General features: G+C 46.8%; 1 protein-coding gene and 1 pseudogene across 6 annotated transcripts in view; one reads left to right on the top strand and one right to left on the bottom strand.

Moving 5' to 3' along the window:
- Osbpl11 (oxysterol binding protein like 11) overlaps positions 1-21,798 on the top strand; it is a 64,518-nt gene that overhangs the window by 19,198 nt on the left and 23,522 nt on the right. For all 6 annotated transcript variants that reach the window (XM_004640699.3, XM_023700774.1, XM_023700775.1 and 3 more), the window contains 6 exons: positions 1,721-1,789; positions 6,807-6,982; positions 7,887-7,966; positions 10,779-10,955; positions 17,280-17,481; positions 19,293-19,435. In XM_004640699.3, the coding sequence (XP_004640756.1) occupies positions 1,721-1,789; positions 6,807-6,982; positions 7,887-7,966; positions 10,779-10,955; positions 17,280-17,481; positions 19,293-19,435 (847 nt within the window). The remainder of the gene's footprint in view (positions 1-1,720; positions 1,790-6,806; positions 6,983-7,886; positions 7,967-10,778; positions 10,956-17,279; positions 17,482-19,292; positions 19,436-21,798) is intronic.
- LOC101578037 lies at positions 20,316-20,552 on the bottom strand (annotated as a pseudogene).

Raw genomic sequence — 21,798 nt, 5'->3', positions numbered from 1 at the left:
TTTGTGGAACTGGGGATAGCCTCCCTAGTGCTGGGATTGCAGGTGTACACCACCACACCCAGTTTCAGTGGCCAGCTCAGTACGCACATAGCATGCAGTGCCAGGGATTGAACCTGGGTCCTTGCACTTGCCAGGCAGGCACTTAGACCACTGAGCTATCTCCCTGGCTGCTGACCTTTATAGGTATGTTTTCTTCGTTTTTCTCAGATATAAAGATCATACTGAGGGCTTTAGTGAGGCTTCTGCCCAGGGAGCAAGCACATGGTTTGGGTGTGCGCAGTCCTGGAACCAGAGGACTGGCGCTGTGGTGGAGCTGCTGCTTTCAAGCGTGCTGGCCTGGAAGGAGCCCTGCAGAGTCTGGATGCCAGCAGCCGTCCCAAAACGATGGGCTGGGGACTGTGTTGGCCGGAGCAGAAATACCTGACTTAGGCCTCTTGCGGGTGGGTGGGGTGGATTTCAGAGCTGCAGATAGAACAGACAAGGAGTGGGTGGCCACAGGGAAGAGGGCAGGCAGGGTGGGGGATTCTGTGCTGCAGAAAACTGTTCTCTGATGACTGTAGGAAGCATGTGGGACCCAGGCAAGAAAGGACTTCTCTGCTCTTCCAGGTAATAAAGGAACTGAAAGAAATGGCTTAGTTGGGACTAGAGCCTGGAAGTGTGGAAATACAAAGACCCAAGGAGCTCTGCTTCTAGAGAATTCCGTTCTTCTCGTTGTGAGGTTCAGAACATATCGAAAAAAGCATTCATCCAGTGCCATCAGACAAAAAAAAGAAGCAGGGCATGGTGGCACATACTTGTGATTCCAGCATTTGGAAGGCCGAGTCACCAAGAGTTCAAGGCTAGCCTACACTACCTAGTGAGACCATGTCTCAAAAAAAAGTAATGAATTCAGCTGTAGTACCGTAAGCTAATCCCAGACAGGTCCCAAATGGAATCTTCCCAGTGCCAGAGGTGTGCGCAGTGGGAGTGAACCGTCTTCCAAGCTTGGATCTGCATTTTAGAAATCAGAGACACAAGAGATTGACTTCTGTGATGCACCAGAGTGAGGAGGCGTTACTCAGACCAGACACCTTTTTAGTTGTTCTTGAACCATAAACTGATTGTACTGATTCACAGTTGTATCCGCGCTCCACTGCTGGGACAGGGTGCCTGAAACACCAGCCAAAGGGGAACGGCTTTGTTTTGGTGTGAGGTTTCAGGCCAGGGCCCTGACTGTAGTAGGGCTGGCCAAGAAAGATGCTTGCCCGACCCCCACTCCCTGGGAGTGGAACCAGGGAAGGGCCAGCTGTGGCCCTCAAGCTGTACCCCAAAGCTGCCAGTCCCCTCAGAGGTGCTCTCAGAAGTGTGCTGGCCCTGCATGTCTGAGGTCAGTCGCCTTGGCAGGACTAACCAAAGATTGAAAAGTTCTAAGTAATCTTTTTATTTGTATCATTTGTGTTTATAGTATACTTGTTTCATTAAGTGATTTTTATAGATTTTTGAATACTTCCAGTATTCAGTAATTTATGGTACATTATACTTGTTTTGAAGAAATTTCGTAAAGTTTTATAGATAGGAAGTTTGGAGGATTACATGTGTCTGCTAACCCATAACCTTTACTTGTGGAGAAAGTTGAGACACTGAGAGAATACATGTATCTGTGGCACTTCTGGGAAGTTTGCCGTAACTCTCCTGGGCTTTCTCTCTCCACTGATTTTGGCTTTCTGTTCTTTTACATCAGTGATCACATGGAAAACGTGTATGGCTACTTAATGAAGTACACCAACCTTGTCACCGGGTGGCAGTACAGGTAAGTGTGTGACACGCTGGGAAACTTACTAAAGACAGGCTGTGCCCTCTTTGCTGTTTCTTAGAGGCGCTGGTGGGGCGGCCCTGGCTGCCTCGCCTGTGCCATTGCAGTGAGGCTCTCTCTGGCCTTCTGTCGCACACCCAGAGAGGTCAGAGAAAGCCGGCATGTGCGCTGGATTCTCAAAGCGTGTCTGGTACCTGGGAGAGGTTAGATAAACAACCTCAGGTCATGCAGTCAGTAAGTAAGGAGCCAGATCTCCAAGCTTAGTGGAAGTGATGTTTGTGTGGCAGAGGTATTAAACTTTTTATTGTGATAAAATGCCCATCAGATTTGCCATTATAACCATTCTAAGCATATAGCTCCATTTGATTAACTGCATGCATATTTGGTATAACAGTCCCCAACATCCATCTCTGAAACATTTTCATCTTCTCAAAGGGATGCTACTCACCTCTCTCTCCCTCCCTTCATTCTTCCCTCCCCCCTCTTTGTCTCTCTGTCTCTGTCTCTCTGTCTCTGTCTGTCTGTCTCTCTCTCTCCCTTCCCCCCCCCCCCCCTCTCAGTTCCCTCTCCTGGGCCCTCGCTCCTGTCCTCTTCTCCTGCATAAGCTTCTGTCTTCCCCCCCTCCCCCCCCCCATCCCTGGCATGTACTCTTCTGCTTGAGTGTCTGGCATCTGCCATCAGGGACTGAGTGGTTTATCTGTGTTCCAGAGTTTTCCTTCTTAAGCCCGAGCGCATTCCAGCGCATGCGCACCCTCCGGTTTGAGCATCTGTGCTGGGCTGTTCAGGTGCTCCCCCTCTGGCTGCTGTGCTAAGGCTGTTGCGATGTTGGCATGTCAGTATGTGTTCAGTCTCTGCTTTCTTTTTTGCCTGTCCCCAGAACTGAGCCACTGTGGCCTATAGTACAGTATTGAGGTTCTCTTTTGTTGATTACTGCTACTACTGAGCAGTCTTGCTCTGTCGCCTAGGCTGGCTGTGGACTTCTGGGCTCAAGGCATCTTCCTGCTTCTCTTTCTTTTCTTTTTTTTTTTTTTCTTCTTTCTTTTAGGGAATCCTGTACTGTTTTCCTGAGCAGCTGTGCCACTAGACACCCTCCCCAGCAACATACAAGTTGCCATTTCACCACGTCTGTAGCAGCCATTTGCCATGTTTTTCTTTTGTTATTTTACAATGATAGCTGTCCTCACAGTGTAATGTGCCCTCTTATTGTGCTTTTTAAACATTCTTAATTGTTAAACCAAAACTTTGTGGTTGTTGTGGTTGTTGTTGTTGTTTTGGCGGAACCGGGAATTGAACTCAGACCCTTGCACTTGCTGGGGATGTGCTTATTCCACTGAGCCATCTCCCCAGCCCCTAAACCAAGACTTTGAAGCTGAGTGTGGTCACACACACCTGTAATCCCATCATTCAGGAGGCTGAGCCAGCAGGATCACAAGTTCAAGGCTATCCTGGGCTACACAATTTGAGGCCAGCCTGGACTGTGTGGTAAGACCCTGATACAGACTTTGAACCAAATAATTTTTTTTCCAAACCCAAATAATTCTGACTCCAAAGTCTGTTCCTATTACTGTTATTTTATACTGGATACTAACCCAGGGCCTCGTGCATACTAGGTAAGCACTATAGGTAGCCCTTTGGCAATAATCAAACCCAGAGCACACTGAGCTTCATCCCCAGCCCCCCCCCCTTTTTTTTTTTTTTTTTTTTTTTGCGGAACCAGGGATTGAACTCAGGCCCTTGCGCTTGCCAGGGAAGCACTTATTCCACTGAGCCATCTCCCCTGCCCCGCCAGCCCTTTTTATTTATTGGTTTATATATTTTGAGACAAAGTCTCACTGAATTGTTAAATTGCCCAGGCTGGCTTCAAAGTTGAGGTTCTCCTGCCTTGGCCCCCTGAGTAGTTGGGTCACAGGGGGAGCTGCTGCACCTGCTCCCAAGTCTGTGTAGGCAAACTATTTTACAAGGCTGGGTTTTCTGTGTCCTGCTGTTTTAAATTCTAAAACACATCATTTGGCAACTTCTACTCTTGGCCATGATGCCATAACAGAAAGTGAGCTGGCCTTCCTGCCTCAAGTGACTGGAAAATAGCAGTGATCCATGAAGGAGTGACTGTCAGGCCGTGCGGTGCGTGCCACTGAGCTACAGCCCCACCCCAGGAGGAGCGATTTTCAGACACGTGTGTGTGTGTGTGTGTGTGTGTGTGTGTGTGTGTGTGTGAAGGGGTTGAGACAGGGTCTCACTCTGCAGTTCAGGCTAGACTTGAACTTACTAAGTAGCGCAAGCTGGTCTCCAACTCTGAGTGATCCTTCCTCCTGAGCGCCAGGTTTATAAGTGTGTGCCACCACATCCAGCAGCTTCTCATTTTTATTTAAAAACTAACAATGTCATGTAAAGGAAATCTTTTTACTTTATGTTTCTGCTTCAGTTTTTATGTAAATTTTTGAATACTTACATGTTCAAATGATATACAAAATATTAATTTGTAAGAATTTTGCTGGGGGGCCAGGGAGGTGGCTCAGTGGAATAAGTGCTTCCCTGGCAAGTGCAAGGGCCTGAGTTCAATCCCTGGTTCCGCAAAAAAAAAGAATTTTGCTGGGTGTAATGGCCTGCACTCCAGTGTCAGGAGGCAGAGGCAAGAAGAGTACAAGCTTGAGAGAAGCCTGAGCTCCATGGTAAGACCCTGTCCAAGAAAAGAAAGTCCTTTCATGTTGCTTTTTCCTGAACCCTCGGCTTTGTTCTCCTTACAACCTATTCACCCAGAAGGATGAGGTATTAAGGAAGCCTCACCCTGGGGCAGAGTAAGAGAGCCCGAAGCAGGGAAGACCTGGGCTGTGTAAAAAGTGCTGTCTCCAGAGGCCGGCGAGGGCCGGCTGAGCCAGCCAGAGGCCAGGCCTTGTGGCACACACCTGTCATCCCAGCACTGGGGAGGCTGAAAGCAGGAGAATCCCCACTAGTCCAAGCTGCATAGTGAGACCCTGTAACATCCAAATACATTTTTTTAAAAAAGGGAAAAAAAGTACTGTCTCCAGCCAGTAGCCACTTGAGCCATGTGTGCAAGGGGCAGGTGCAATGTCACCACCCAGGAAACCTTGGTCCTCTCACTGCCTGCCTCTCCAAGCTGTGCACCTCAAGGTTAGTGATGGGGACAGTCAGAACAGAGCACACAAGGGCTTTTTCATCCAAACCACTGGCTATGGTTCACTTTTGCCATCTTGAGACACACTTCCAAGTCAGGGTAAAGTTGGATTTGCAACACTTGAGTTGGGGGCTTATCTCAAAAGATGAGTTATTTCTCCCAGCTGGCAGTCTTCATGATTTCCCAGTTGCAAACAAAGGCAAAAGGCCGGGCATGGTGGCACAGGCTTGTAATCCCAGCACTTGGGGAGACTGAGGCAGGAGGATCATTGGGACTTGAGACCAGCCTGGGCTGCAAAGTAAGCTCAAAGCCACCCTGACCTGCATAATAAGACCCTGTCTCAAAAAGGGAGGGAGGGAGGGAGGTGGGGGGAGAGAGGGATGTTGAGCAGCCCACTTGGTAGAGCTACAGATAGGTCCATAAGCACATGAAAATATGTGTAACCCCACTAGTAATTAATGAAATTGAAGTTTTTAAATGCTCAAAAATTTTTAATTTATATTTTCATCAAATATGTGAACAATTTTAGGACTCAGAAGCCTGCTAAAAACTCTTAGTGCTTTGATCTTAACCCCTCCTCTTCTCCCCAGCGCCTTCGCTGCCTGAGTCAAAGGCACAGACCGTGCTCTAGGATCCTGACCGGGTCGCCCTCTTTACGGGTGTGCGCAGAGCAGGCCGGGTGCAGGAGCCGAACCTCTCCACACCCACACGAGAATTTCTGAAAATGTGAAACTTTGAGAAAGCACCACCCCCCATCCCTGGACTGTTGTGCTTCTTAAATTGGGATTTGAATTCATTTAGCTCCTAAAGTAGTTCATCTAGGACCAAATCAGAACATCAGATTCTTTTCCAGAGTCCATCAGTATTTCATCAAATTCTTTTCCAAAGTGTATCAGTATTTCATCATTTCGTTTCAAGTTCCTTGTTTTTAAGTCTCCAGTTGCAGCCTTTTCATTTTTAAACAGGATCAGTCGTCTTTAGTTGTGACCTATTTAATGATAGATTCACAAAATCTTTCTGCCCTGACAATATTCTCATGTATGTTTCACTGTTTAAATCCTAGACCACAGCCATTTCTTACCCAGCCTTGAGTTAGCCTCAGAGTTCATATTTCGATTTTTTTCCCTAAAAAATCTTAAATAAATGTTCTCACCACCATTTGTCTTTCTGCAGTTTGTCCTCCCTGTTGATGAATTGCAGAGAAAAGCTGTCATCTGAGTGAATGTTACATCACAGGGATTGGTGGCACACTGCTGTGAGCTCAGCATTCAAGAGGCTGAGACAGGAGGATCACTAAGTTCTAGGCCAGTCTGAACTATACATAGCGAGATGCTGTCTCAAAAAAGAAAAAGAAAAAAAAAAAAAGTAAAGGGAGGGAAAAAGAGAGGAAGGGAGGAGGAAGACTACTGCATTGCTTCCTCTTATGCCTTCGTGCCTCCTCCTACCCAAGTGCTTCTCCTTGGGCCAGGATTGCGGTGGTCCGGCCTTATCTCGCGCACAGGCCCTGGTTTGTTTGCTGCACTGCAAGCTAACTTGAAAGCACTTCTTCCACACCTGTTAACTTTGTGTATTAATTTTTCAGTGATTTTTCCTGCTAGGAAATTGAGGATAGTGTTTCTAACTACCACTACTTGAAATGCTTTTTGAAATTTTATATATATATTTTTTTTTTTTTTTTTTTTTTTTTTTTTTTTGTACCAGTAATCAAACGCAGGACCTTGAACTTGCCAAGCAGGCACTGTGCCACTGAGCTATATCCCTAGCTGGAATTTTACTTTCTTAATAAGAAAAATCCATTGTTTTTAAAGCAGTGACCATTTCTTTTGCCTTCGTTTGTCTGGGTACATGTTTAAAAGTCACACTCTCGTGCAATCATGGCAGGTTTTTTGTGCTGAACAACGAAGCCGGGCTGCTAGAGTACTTCGTGAATGAGCAATCCCGGAACCAGAAACCCCGCGGCACCCTACAGTTGGCGGGCGCCGTCATCTCACCCAGCGATGAGGACTCGCATACCTTCACGGTGAATGCGGCCAGCGGGGAGCAGTATAAACTACGAGGTAGGCAGGAAGCAGGCTGGGGGGACCCAGCAGCTCTGGGACTGGGAACCACCACCCATGGCCACATGCGGTGGACACTCGGGCTCCCAGGGGCCACATGGAATGGAGAGGAGCTGTTCTCCAGCTGTGTGCATAGGAAGTACAAAATACAGGTGATGGAGAGGAGCAACAGAACTGCCTTTCCTTCTCAGCAGTTTTTATTATAGCGTTCAAAAAAGAGGCCACAGGGCCGTCCAGTGGACACACCTGTGAGACTGACGAGCTCGCCCGCAGCCACTCTTCTAAGCAGGCCTCTGACCGGCCCTGTGGAGGGTTGCACCATCTGATGTCACGCTGTGGATGAATCCATGGCTGCCGAGGACTCCAAAGGCACAGACCTCTTGAAGTCATGTTTCCATATCTGTGGGAGATATTTTCGCCCTTTTATTTGACTTCGTTTCTATTCCCTCTTTGCAGTTTTCAGTGACTAACGTATGTAGTTGGGATTTGTTAAAATGCCCATATAACTTTATGAGGAAGCATTGAATTGTGTAGAAGTTTGTGATTTCCATCGAAGAAACAGCATAAAGTGGAATGATAATCCTAGTTAGCTCTGGTGCTCTGATCTGGAATTATCTGTGATACCACACTCTAACCCTTAAAGCTATTTCTGTAAATGAATGCTGTCACAATGGAGAGCTGAAGGTCCTCACCTCACAGTGTGACCCGTCTTCCCTGTGAAATCTCGTGCCTTGCTCCGCATCCCCAGCAAGGCAAGTGCCGTGGCCTCCACCCACTGCACTGCATGGAGGGCACTGGCCCTCGCAAGAGGGACCGGGCTTTGCTTTCCAGCCATCTGCTGTCCGTGCTGTACATGGCTGGTTGCACTCGGGGGTCACGATGAACAGTGTGTGCTTCTTTTCAGCCACAGATGCCAAGGAGAGGCAGCACTGGGTCAGCCGGCTCCAGATCTGCACGCAGCACCACACTGAAGCCATTGGAAAGGTAGGCAGGAACAGTGTCAGTGCCCGGGGAAGAGCGGTTCTCAGGTTTGGACTGGGGCACTCTTCCTGTGTGTAGCACGCTTGCAAAGCACAGCATCTCACATGTTTGTATATTCCCAAGGTTGTGCACTTGCGGCAGCCTCCCAATTCCAGGTCCTTTTCATTACCACACCCATCACTGGGTACTGATTCTGCCTTCCTACACCCTTGGCAAGCACCCAGTTTCCATGGATTTTCCTATACAAATGGAGTCACATAAAATTTATCATGTCTGGCTTTCTCCACTCAGCCAAAACTTTTTTTCCAGTACTAAAGGAAGAACCCAGGACCTTCACATTCAGCTACAGTCCTGCCCTTTTTAAAAATTTTGGCACAGTCTGAGCTCCTGCGCCGCCCAGGCTGGGCTCCAGCTTGTGATCCTCCTGCCTAAGCCTCCATCCCAGAGTGCAGGGAGTAGAGAGGAGGGCCCCACGGAAGCTCGCTGAGGGTAGCCGTTCTCAGATTCGTCCATGTGGCTGCATGTAACTATGTGCTGTTTGTTCATTTGGTATCTTTTTGAGACATGGTCTCACTGTGTAGCTCAGGTGGGCCTTGAGCTCACTTAGTTGCCCAGGTTGGTCTCAGACTCACAGTGATCTTCCTGCCTCAGCCTCCCAAGTACTGGGATTACAAATGTGCACCACCATGCCAGCTGTATTCTTTTTAAAGAATGAATAATGTTCCCTTGTATAGTGTGTTTATCATGAACCAGATCACTGGACACTTGGAGTGTAGCCATTTCATAGACAATGTGAACAATGCTACTGTGAGTGTGTGTGTTAGTGTTTTGGGTACAAGGTGTGATTGGACAATACAGTGAAGCCAAGTAATCCCAGCACTCAGGAAGCTGAGACAGGAGGATTGCCCGAAGTTCGAGGCCAGCCTGGGCTCCATGGTGAGTTCAAGCCAGGAATATAGCTCAGTGGCACAGAGCCTGCCTGGCAAGCACAAGGTCCTGAGTTTGATTCCTAGTAGCAAAATAACAACAAAACCATAGTGAGTTTGAGACCACCCTGAACTACATAACACTCTGCCTCAAAAAAAAAAAAAAAAAAGGAAAAAAAAAAAGAAAAATACAGTGAATGTCTTACTTTTCCAAATTTATTGGAGTGAAAGACTTGGTTGTAAATACTCTTCAGAACCTCCCCTTTGCTTCAGACACACTCATCCCCTCACTCTTGCCACTTGACAGCAGTGCCGGAGTCCTCTTTCCTGGGTGTCTTTGGTTCTACTATCCTGGCTGCCTGAATTTCATGAATGTATTCACAACACTGACCTCCTCTTGTCTTTCCAACTCTGGGGAGGAGCTAGAAGTCACACAGTGCTGCCAGAAACCCTGAGTGAGGTGGATGAGGACCCAGCGCCATGTTTTCATGCGTCTGCTTTCAGTTGGATGGCGCTTGGTGGTAGTCACTGTCTTTTTGATCAGCCCTCGCATAGATACAATGAAGGACACTGGGGATAAAGGTGTTTGATGTGGAAATGGAGTATTTTGAAGGAGATTTTTGCAGTATGTTTCACTAAAATAAATGTAGATATTCACAGCTTATTTGATCACCCACTGCATTTCATTTCTCTAGAGCATGGATCCAGGAGCAGACTTGCTGGGTGGTGGGTAACTTGGAGACCCCAGTGGACATTTCCAAGCAGCCACACTGCCTTGGGCCCCCTGGCAGCATGTGGGGGCCCACACCTGCACCACACTAGTGCCAGGCTATGGGTGAGAGCTGGCTCTCACTGTGGTGTCTAGCTCTTTTCCCCAAGGGCTATCTGCAGTACGTGGCCTTCGCATGCTCCTTGGCTGCTCTTTTGGGTTTTTGTTTTTGGTCCTGGGCATCAAACTCAGGACCTTGTGCTTGTGAGGCAGGCGCTTGTGCCGCTGAGCTACCTGCCCTCCCCTGGCTGCTCTTTCATTGCCTTCTTTGGTCTATTTTTATGAGGTGAAAGAGTACATATTTGAACTCTGGAACTAGAGATGGGTGAAGATAATACATGGCGGGGGCTTTTTTTGTTTGGTTGGTTTTTTGGTTTTTTTGTGGAACCAAGGATTGAACTCAGGCCCTTGCACTTGTCAGGCAAGCGCTTATTCTTCTGAGCTATTTCCCCAGCCCTTAAAATTACTTTAACTTTTAGTGGTATCGGGGATTGAACTCAGGACCTTGTGCTAGCCAGGCAAGCACTTATTCTGCTGCGCTATCTCCCCAGCCCCTATGTGGCATATTTAAAAGATTCAAAAGAAATATAAAAATTAAGGACTCCATATCTGGCAGAGGCTTAACTTTTTAAAAGTTCTTTCTAGTGTTTTATATCACTCATTTTTAAAAGCACAATTTAGCACTGCAGCCTGGCCTTTGGGAGTTCTGCATATTTCTGAGTATAGTTTCTGTGTTCATCTTGTTCTACAATCTAAAATTAGAAAAATGGCATTCTAACATAAGTACACAAAGGTCTTTGAAAATACAAAACTGGAATTAATTTTTCCAAACAGATGTCACATTTTCTCTGGGATATGTGAAGTGGTTAGACTTTGCATAACTTAAATTTTATCTTTAGAAACTTTTTTTTTTTTTTTTGCGGAACCAGGGATTGAACTCAGACCCTTGCGCTTGCCGGAGAAACGCTTATTCCACTGAGCCATCTCCCCGGCCCCAGAAACCTTTTTTTTTAGAAATATTCTTTAGTCATTTCTGAGGTTAATTTTTTAATTGATGATTATTGAATAAGTCTCAAGTATATGGCTTTCTTTAAAGTGGAATTATTTTCTTGTCTGATAGAACAACCCTCCTTTGAAGTCAAGGAGCTTCTCTCTTGCATCCAGCGGTAATTCTCCAATCTCCCAGCGGAGGCCGAGTCAGAACACCATCTCCTTCTTTGGCGTCGGGCCCTCCAAGCTGCAGCCCTCGGGCAGAAGAGCGCCCTTACCACCAGACCACCTTGTGGAAGTCAGAGAGGTAACTCCGTAAAATGCCATCTTGCTTGCTTGGTTTCTCACAAAAACTGTTAAAATATGGCTTGTAGTTCCTATCCAGTATAGAATGTCCCGAGTTTCCTCATGTCTGTCAACTCTGCTTCGTATACAATCCTTTATCTACCTTTTGTGTCTCCAGAAAGAATAAACTGCTTTACTGTAAAATTCAGGATCAGAGATTTGGGGAAGGCTATAGAGCCAAACAAGTGATGTTTTCCTGTTTTAGGTGGGGACAACACTAGGAATTGAACCCAGGCGCGGGTTCCCCACTAAACTATATCCTCAGCCCCACCCCAGCCCTCCCAACCCCCATTTTTAAAATTTTGAGACAGGATCTCCCTAAATTGCCTAACATTCTTAGTGTGAAGGCCCCAGGTTCAGTTCCCAGTACAAATTTGAAAAAAAGTCTACAGATGAAATTGATGTTCAGAGCAATGTAGTGACGTCCCTGCGGTACACAGACAAGAGCTTATGATTCCCTTTCGTAGTCTTGTTATAGGCATAGGTTATAGAGGCACTTTTATGTCCATAGTTTTGTATGTGCGGCACATGCGCATGTGCTGAGCCCGGGCTTCATACATAGTGAGCATGCGCTCTGCTGCAGGGCTACATCACCAGGGTGTTTGTAGAACTTATGGTGATGGATCAGTGTGTAGATGAAGGCCAGTGATTGTCCCTTGCAGCCTGAGTGGAGAGAAGGGCAGCATTGAAAGTGGGTAGGCGGGCCGGGGAGATGGCTCAGTAGAGTAAGTGCTTCTCTGGCAAGCGCAAGCGTCTGAGTTCAATCCCTGGTTCTGCCAAAAAAAAAAAAAGTGGGTAGGAGAGAAGGGATAGGTAAAGACCAGCATGTGGACAGCTGGCACTTTGGCTGTGTCATGTGCCTCAGTGTGGGCTGGACACGGGGTGTGGGTCCCTGAATGTCCACGATGGCCAGGCTGTGGTGTGGACACTTCTGTCTATGCACTGGGAGTCAGTGCCTGTGGTGGGAGCGGCAGCCAGAAGCGAGTGCTGAAGCTGCTATGTGGGGAGCCTGCGCCAGGCGTGGTTCCGTGGTTTTGCCGGTTCCGCCTCTCTTCTGAGGTGCTCACCAGCCTGCTCTGATGCTGGTTCTGGTCCCACTGTCGCAGTAGTGAGTGCTTTTCATAGCCACGATGGACAAACAGTGCTCTACAGCTCCAGTGACTCTTTATGTCATTCTTGCTTACTCGCTTGTTTGCTTGTTGTCTGTTTGTTTGTCTTCATGCTGAGAGTTGAATCCAGAGCCATTGCCCTGAGCTGCATCCCCAGACACCACTGCCTGTTCTTTGGAGCCAGGTCTCACTAAGTAGCCAAGTTGCCCAGGCTGAATTTGAACTTGCAGTCCTCCTACGTCAGCCTTCCAGAGGGCTTCTATGTTAATATTTAGCATGTGACCCTGGCATGTGTGTAGTCTTACCCCTTTGGGAAGAACAGGCATTGGCTTACGGTTGTCTCGCTTGGCGGCAGCCTCCCAGCAATGGCAGCTGCAGTGAATATTGAAGGATTCAGTACAGGTGGTGTTTAGCAGTTCTAAGCCAGCCTGGGCCCCACGCAGGCCAGGAAACGGTCTGCTGGTCGCCAAGCCCTGCCTAGCTGGTACTTCCGCACTCAGCTGCACAGCAGCGCAAGCGCTGAGGTTGTTACTCTGCTTGGAGCAAGTCTATACACATCTCCCTGAAGTGTGTGTGTGCTTCTCCTGTTCTCCAGAGCCACTTTTTCCTTTAAACTGTAATTTATAGTTCATTATTGGAAATCATCACAGCCTAGTGTAGTCCCTTGAGCATGTTGTTTCCTAGTCTGTTTTCTTTTCTCTCTCTCTTTTTTTTGTCTTTTTGAGACAGGATGCTGCTATGCAGTTTAGGCTAGCCTTGACCTCACTTTGTAGCCTAGGCTGATCTTAAACTCACAAGCATCCTCCTGCCTCAGCCTCCTGAGTTCCTAGTCTTTCTTTATGAAGCTATTTAGGAATCTGTCTTTAGTTTTTGAATTAGGTGCATTTCTCTGAAGGATCTCTAATTGTAGTTCAGGCTGATCTTGAACTCACAGTGATCGTCCTTCCTCAGCCTCCCGAGTGCTGGCGTCTACTACTAGACCCAGCTGGATGCTTTTCTTTGGAGTACTTAACATGTAAGGGCATAATTCATATGTCTCCCTGCTGGGTGACTCCGATTGGATTTTATTAGTAAAAGGATCAATAAAAGAACTGGAGGTACAGCTCAGCAGCACGACACCTGGCTCGCAAGCGCAAGATCCTGAGTGCGATTCCCAGTACGAAAAAAAGATCAATAAGTGTTAAGATCCATGTGTGTTCAGAAATATTCTTCTAAAAATCAGAAATATTTTTCTAAAATTCACTCTGTTTACATCTTTTATCTTTCACATTTCAATATCTGTCTACAATTTTTAATTTGTTATATAATTATTATTGATTTTCAATGAAGTTAATAATGAGTTAAAAAAAAAAATCCACCTGAGCCACCAGGCTGCCAGGGGACGCTCATGAAAGTGCTGTTAGTGGTGCAAGGCGGCGGGGACGTGAAAGTGGAAGCCCTCTCTGGAAAGTGTGCCAGCCGCCTCGCCAGGGCAGTTCTCACCCAGTAGAGCAACTGAGAGCATTTGTTTTAGGTTCAAACCATAGTGAAGGGTTTTCACCAATTCAGAAAACATTAAAGGCTACTTTTTTTTGAAGTAACTTTAATTTGCAAAAAAAGGGTAGAATAGTATACGATTTCTGTATATTCCTCATGAGATTTGCTATGGTGTTGCTATCTTACGTAACTTACGTAATTTATTTTAACATAAAAAGTACAATTCTGTTATATGTTAATGTTAATTAACATGTTTTTATGCCAAATAACGATCTTTTTTCCAAAACAAATTATTGAAATGACTAGACCATTGTATACTTTTGCAGTCTGTTTATTGTTGAGCTTAACTCGTTCACAGTGGAGCCATACTTGAGATGCCTGTCCACCAGGCCTCTGAACCACCATTGTATATGCAGGGCTGACCCGTCATGTGGCCTGGGGCAGTCCCATCCCCTGATGCAAGCCGCCTGATGGGACAGTCATTCATATACCACCTGTGGCTAATAGACCACATTAGCATTTTCATACCTGCTTATGCAATAGATCTTTTACAATTTATTGGGTTGAAATAAATGATTAAAAACTGGCCTCCTACAGGTACACATTGGAGAAAAGAGGAACATTTTAATAGCCTTTTCCCATTGTGGGCATTCTTTGACACTACACCAAAACTTACACTGAGTTGTAACTCATAATGTCAGATGTGGAATAGCATCTGACGTGCGCCAGTGAGCTGTCTCTGTTCTGTGGCGTGAAAGTTCATTGTGGTCTGTGCTGCACCTTGTGTGAGTCCCAGCCTGCCACTGTGCAGCCGTCCTGCATGTTAGCCATGTGGGAAATGCTGACTCAGAGCCCCGCAGGTCTTGGAAATGTTGGTCAGCACAGTGTTGACAGTTTGCATTTATTAACATCCCCACCCATCTTACTAGAAACAGCTTCTAATATTGGGAACCTGTCAGCCCTGTGATGCCAGGTAGGTTTTCCAAAATCCTGATGTTCACCTTAAAGCTCACATTGTATGTTTTGTTTTGTTTTTTGGTGCAGGGTCTTACTACACAGTTCGAACTCAGTGACTCTCCTGTTTCAGCCTCCCCAGTGCTAGGATTGCAGGCATGCACCACCACGCCTAGACTAAAGCTCACATTTTATAATTGGCAATGGATACAGTCAGTTTTATAATTGGGAACGGATACTGTCAGTTTCTTTTTCTTTAGAAATGACAGGTTCATTCCATTGAGTCTTGAGGAAATGTCTTTGATATGACGCCAAGCCTGTGAGTCACCCTTTCACATTAGGGTAGTCGTTAATGTGTGCAAAAAATAGGTCACCAGCTCACAGCTCAGTCGTAGCACTCTCCCTGCACACAGCCCTCCTGGGTGTGCTGCTCACCTGCTCTCTGAGGACCTCCGGTTGGTCAGAGTATTCTCAGAGCATGTGCTCGGGTATAGAGGTAGAGCTAGCTTGTGCCCTCACTGCCCTTTCAAGGACATTTTTAAGCACAACTCATTTCTTCTTTATGAGGCTGCACAGCAATGGATGCTACTGGCCACCAGCAGGGCCAGTGTCTCTGCCTGTCACTGGTGTGCCACCCCAGGCTGCCATGCAGTCCCCACAGTATGGAGCTGTCACTCCTGGGAGCATCACAGAAGTAGTGTTGGTCTCACGGCTCCCCGCAGAGAACCTCCCAGGCTCTGCCAAGAGGCACCAGTGCCAGGAACTTGTGCCACAGAGGGAGGGCGGAAGTGAGTGTGGAAGGAGCATTTTCATCCAGGTCCTGGGTAAGTCACTGAGATTCAGTGACAGTTGGTAAAAGCAGCTGACCCTTGAGAATAACATCATCTTGTTACACAAAAATGGACTACAAAAGATACCTAATTAAAATGTCCTTTTAGGGCCAGAGAGATAGCTCAGCAGACTGAAGCGCCTGCTTTGGCAAGTGCAGGGACCACAATTTAATCCCCAGTCCTGCATGCTATGCTGGCCCCACCCCTGGGGCATGCTGAGCTGGCAACCGAGTCCAGGTGTGGCGGCGCATGCCTTTAATCCGAGCGCTGGGGAGGCCGAAAACAGGAGGATCACTATGAGTCCAAGCTGCGTAGTGAGACCCTGTACCAAATACATAAATGAATAAAATAAAATGTCCTCTTTTAGTGTTTACTGTTTATTAGTAGTGCTGCCTCAGTGCAATACTCAGTGCATGCTTCAAGGTGATTTCATCCGTGCCCAGGAGTGGTGACAGTCACGCGTCTGCAGATGCTTAGCACATGAGTGAAGAAAGGGCGCCAGGCTAGTTTCTACACACACAGCGCCACCTGCATGGCATACCACTGCCAACATATTTGCCTCATGGAGCCACAGAACTCTTAAGTAACTAGTTCTGTCATGTCAGGAACAGTCCCTGATACTTTTTTTTTTTTTTTTTTTTTTTTGGTGGAACCAGGGATTGAACTCAGGCCCTTGCGCTTGCCAGGGAAGCGCTTATTCCACTGAGCCATCTCCTCGGCCCCGCTAATACACTCTTGCGATCTGCTTTTCCACTTCTTTATAAATATTGTCCGTGATTGACTCAGTTGATTTGAAGAGCATCATTGCCAGGTTTGACAGATTTACTTACTTAAATCTCTCTTTTTTTTTTTTTTCCACTTAAATCTCTTGACTTCTAACATCAGTAGGAAATGGAACTGAAAGTAAGCATTATAAATTCAATTTTCATCTAAAAAAAGATTTCTTATCCATCATCACTATTCCATTGGCTCTAGTAGGAAAGGCTGTCAGGGCTCCTAAGCATAGCACAATACATTAAACTCGGCTGACCTGAAAGCTCGTACCAGGGCTGGTAGCAGATCCAGCTTGACAGGACCAGAAAGGTCAGGAAGGAAGGGCCAGGTATGCCGCTGCACTCCCAGTGAAGCTTCAGAGTAAGCGTAACCAGTAGTCTGAGATAAGAGTGGCTCAGAGCAACTGGCCTGGGAGTTTACTTTGGTGTTAGTTAGTTGGTTAGTGATGCTGGGGATGGAACGCAGTGCCTTGGACATGTTAGGCACATACTCTACCACTTAATCATATCCAACCCTAATTTTTCTTTGCACCTAATGTCTGATACTACCACTAAAGATGTATTGGGATGTTCCTTCTGGCGGGTTGTATAAATCTGTGCTCTTCATAAAATGGCAAGCCTTTTGAGCTTTGTTGCTTCCAGAGAAAAAGGTCACAGTCTCACTCAGTTAATAAGTATCATTAAGCCTTATGAATTGAAACAGCCTCGCAAACTTCCAGCAGATTTCTAAGCTGAGTCTGCCCTGAAAAATGACTCAGAAGCTGGAGGTGGTGACAGGAAATGTCATTGCATGTGTGCTCATGATGCAGAAGTGACTGGAGCCAGGTGTGTCCACATCTGTAATTCCAGCATTTGGGAGGACAAGGCAGGAGGATTGCTGTAAGTTTGGTGCCAGCCTGGGCTACATGGTGAGTTCAAGGCCAGCCTGAACTACGTAGTGAGCCCCTGCCTCAAAAAAAGAAAAAGAAAGAAACGAGTACTGGCAAAATCAAAAGAAAAATTAAGGCCGGGGAGATGGCTCAGTGGAATAAGCACTTCCCTGGCAAGCGTAAGGGTCTGAGTTCAATCCCTGGTTTTGAAAAAAAAAAGAAAAAAGAAAAAAAGAAATGAGGACTGGTACCCATAGAACTGTTGTCTTCCTTAGATGATGTCTCACGCTGAAGGACAGCAGAGAGACTTGATCAGACGAATTGAATGCCTTCCTGCCTCTGGGTTCCTCAGCTCCCTAGACCAAGACCTCCTGATGCTCAAAGCGACATCCATGGCCACGATGAACTGCTTGAACGATTGCTTCCACATCCTGCAGCTGCAGCATGCGTCCCACCAGAAGGGCTCGCTGCCTGCAGGTATGCTGCCCGCCACAGGGAGATGCCACATGGAGGGCCAATGGGGGAGATGCCATCTTTTGTTCTAACCCTGGAGAATTTTCCTAAGTGTGCTCTTTATTGAGTTTCAAATGATTTTGTGCCTAATCTCTAACATTCTGTAGTATTCTCAAGAGACCTCAGAGCTCCATGTGATAAAACTGAACTCAAATTTCCTGTATTTCTGTTAAAAGTGATAAAATCATAATGTACTTGTCTATGCAGTTGACCAAAGCAGAAACGTTGGGTTCATTTCTTGAATTTTGGTTCAGTCCACTAAAAGTCTGTCATGTTCTCAGTACATCTAGCATTTGGCCCTGCATTTACTATATATAACTGGAGAAAAGGGGTTAAGGTGTGGGAATACACATAAGCCCTTCTAAAAAGAGAGGGGTAAACTTGTGCTGGTGCGTTTTTTTCACAACTACTTCTTGTTCTCTTTTCTAACGCACTTCCCATACTTGTGAAAGAAGCATTTAGAAAGCCAGCAGGTCTCTTTCCCTGGGAAAAAGTTTCATTGAAGTCAGGTGGACATAGTAAGGACTCTATCCTCTCCTGTGCCTAAATCCTTCAGTCTACCTAGTAGACTATTCTAATGACAAATGTAGGCGGAGGCCACGGCTGTACTAGAGAGTGAAGTTGTGTATCCCCCTGAAAGACCTCTTAGTCCTCTGTGGTGCTAGGTTTGAACCCCAGTACCACCACAAAAAAAAAAAAAAAAAAAGTCATAGTCCAGTTCCATGAGAGAAAAAAAACATGTGAATGAAATCCACAAAATAATACCCTAAAAGAGGCACTAACCCTAGGAAGAGAGTATGACAGTAGACGAGGGAGTGAACACCTCCGAGTACCAGGTACTCTAGAAGTGACGGGTCGATGAGTGAGAGGGCCTTCAAGAGAGAAGGGCCCAGCACTGGTGTGTGAGCGTGGGTTGGCCTTTGGTGGAATTGGGCCTAGGGAGCCTGACCCAGGCAGGGTGTTCTGTAGCGTGGCGGGCGCTGTGGGATTTATGACCTGCTGAAATGGGAGGAGACCCGTTGCTCGCAGATTTCCGCCATAGTAGCCAGAGCATCTTTACTATAGCACTCGGTAACCCAGCTTCTGTCGGCCTAGATCAGCCTCCGAAATCAAATGGAACATTTTCCATTATTGATTAGGTTATAGAATCCACTTTGTTGAACTAGTTAAGGGTAACAGGAACCCTTTGAGTCATTCATGGAGCAGATGACAGGTCTCTAAGTGTGCCCACTTCTCTCCTAGGTCAGCCATTACTTATTCAGGAGCACAGGCTTTCAGTTGAAAGTTACATGGGCTTTGTTAGGCTTGAAGAAGTGAAAAAGGATGTGCCTCCACCATTCTTAAATGAGAGCCAGGGGTTCTGGTTTAGCAAACTGCTGCTGGGAATTAAGGACATGTTACTGTTTCCTAGCCTAGGCTCCTCTTGTGTTGTCCCTCCTCACTTAGCCTAAGTGCCTGCTTTCGTTACTGAGGGACAGTTCAGATAGACAGGACAGAAGTGGGCTGGCTGGGATGCACAGACTTGCAGTGAGTTCCGTCCTGCTCAGGGTTGGTTTCTTTTAAATAGGATCTGATTTCAGCTTGCAGGTTGCTCTGTGGTAGAATGCCCAATTGCGGCGCTCATGCTAATGAGGTCCATAGGGCCCTCCCAGGTCCTTTGACAAGTTGAATTGGTTGTGTAAGCTTGACACTAAATGGTTTAAATATAATCCACATCTCCTGAACTTTCCAGATTATGAGCACATTTCAGCAAGAGTTTTCTCTTACCTCATCAGGAACGACAATCGAGTGGTTAGAACCAAAGATCCCTCTCTCCAACCATTACAAAAATGGAGCTGAGCAGCCCTTTGAGACAGAACAGGATAAAGCTGGGGTCCCTGAGGAGCTGTCAGCTGTGGAGTCTGGGCCCAGAGCAAGGGTAAGAGACTGCATGAGTGTGTGGTGTGAAGACCAGGGTGTGCTGCGAGGGGTGGTTTCCCTTCGCTGTCAGGGCATCTGAGGCAGTACTGGCAGCACCGCTGCGCCTGGCACTGTTCACGCTGAGCCGCGTTTGTTTGGGGCACACCGCCCTTGTATTAAACTGGAACACATTGTATGCTCCAGATGACACTGCTAGCCCCCTGTCGTGTTGATTTTCTTCTACTTGATAAACATGTAATTTGAAAAACTGAAATTTGCATGTTCTCCTTTTCCCTTTTTCCTAGGCAGAAACTACCTATAAGAATTTTATTTATTTATTTATTTATTTATTTATTTATTTATTTATTTGGTACAGGGTCTCACTGTGGAGCTCAGGCTCGTAGTGATCCTTCTGTCTCTGTCTGCCCAGCGCAGGGATTACAGGCTTGTGCCACCAGGGCCCCACACAGTGCAGGGGCAGGCACAGCATGTGGTACCAGGGGTCAAACCTGGGTCCTTGTGCCTGCCAGGCAGACACTTAGCCCACAAGCTGTCTCCCCAGGCCCCATCATGATTTTTGCACAGTAATTATTTTTCTTATTCTCTTAATATTGTTTACTGTATGTTTACTATTGTTATAAGTGTTTTCATAGTAAACACTTTACCAACCCAGTTTTGTTTTGTTTTGTTTGCCACGAGATGTGTTTTATTTTCATTTAACATACAAATAATTTTCTATAATATCCCAGGGCAAACCAGAGAATTTGGCAGTCCGATTGGGGGGGTCCCCTCAGAGACCCACGGGCCGGTGGCATCGGCGCGGAATGCCCGGGTTCACAGTGCAGCTTGTGGCTCGTGTCCATCTTGCAAGTGGCTCTTCCTCCACATCATGACTGGGGGGTCTCGGAGATGACAGGGGCGGGGAATTGTCTGGGCTCTTAGGAAATCTCACTCCGCTTTTCCTGCTCAATGGTCTCTTTGGTCGGCAGGGTGTTCTTCTCCTGCGTCTCCGTCTTCTTCAGCTTGGCCTTATCGAAGCTGGCGATTTCCCCTATGTCTGGTTTGTCTGCCATTTTCTTAAAACAATCCGAAAGTGTTTCGCTCCGAGCCCGAGCTCCTGGTGCTCCCACTCGCGTTGCTGCAGCAAGAGACCAACCCAGTTGTTTTAAATACATTATTACCCTACTTAAAATAGCACGTGCTGTCTGGAAAATATGAGGTCCTGAATTCGATTTCCGGTACGCACACACCCTAGGGAAAACTTGATGTGATGGTGCACACTTGTAGTCCCAGCACTTGGGAGGCTGAGGCAGGAGGATTGCATTGAGTTTGAGGCCAGCCTGAACTGCATAGTGAAGCCTCATTTCAGAAAGACAAAAAAGGAAATAAATAGCACATACTCTCAGGGTTTAATATTTTTATAAAATATTATGCATTTTACATTGGTTTTGTTTTTATTTTTTGAGACAGGGTCTGACTATGTACAGTCTCGGCCTCAAACTTGAAGCGGTCTTCCTGCCTCAGCCTTCCAGGTGCTGGGATGGCAGGTGTGCACCATGATTCCCACCAACATTTCATATTTTTGAGAAGCTAAAGAGTGTTCGTTGTATTTATATGTCTACTAGTGTTACAAATCATATGAATATTTTGCCCTTTGTGTTACTGTTTTCCCTACTCCACTGTCTTTGGGTTATTTCTGTACATTTAGATCGCACCCCAGATAGAATCACTGAGCCAAGAGCAGCAGGCTGCGAGGGCTACTACGTATTAGTACATTTCTTCCTGGAAGGAGCACGTGACGTGAGTACTGCCAGCACTGGCAGGGCTCTGACCCGAGGCAGGTGGGAGGCAGAGTGGGCAGAGAAGCGGGACACACAAAGGAAGGGTGCCGTGCTTCATGCCAGCGGATGTGCATTAAGTTGTCTGGCAGGTGACAGGTCTGATGTTAGCATTTTGGAGGGCAGCAAAACCAGGAGACACAGGTCTTCCTTTGGAGAGACTGAGTGCCTGGAGTGTCGCCGTCCTCTGATGCACGTGAGCAATGCTGTCACCCCCGCGGGTTCAAACTGCACTGCTGGGAGGTGAGCATTCAAAACGTTGAGTGGGGTGGAGCCAACATGCTTGGGGCACAGTGTGGGGCTGGAGCTAGGCTGTGAGGGAGACGGAACTCGAAGAGAGGAACGACACGGGCAGGGTGCTGCAGCACATGGCCGTCATCCGTGGCGGCAAACTCGAGCCATGTCAGTAGTGACACGTGGCCCAGTAATTAACCACCCTTCCATCCGATTTCCTCGTCTGTAAAGCCCGTATGACGATGTCTGCAAGATTTGGTGAGGAGGAAATGAATGTAGGAGAGCACCTGGCTTACCAGAGATGGCTGCA

This window comes from Octodon degus, unplaced genomic scaffold, assembly GCF_000260255.1.
Source record: "Octodon degus isolate 3935 unplaced genomic scaffold, OctDeg1.0 scaffold00126, whole genome shotgun sequence".
NCBI classification, from domain to species: domain Eukaryota; kingdom Metazoa; phylum Chordata; class Mammalia; order Rodentia; family Octodontidae; genus Octodon; species Octodon degus.
This window is presented reverse-complemented; position numbering and strand designations above follow the sequence as displayed.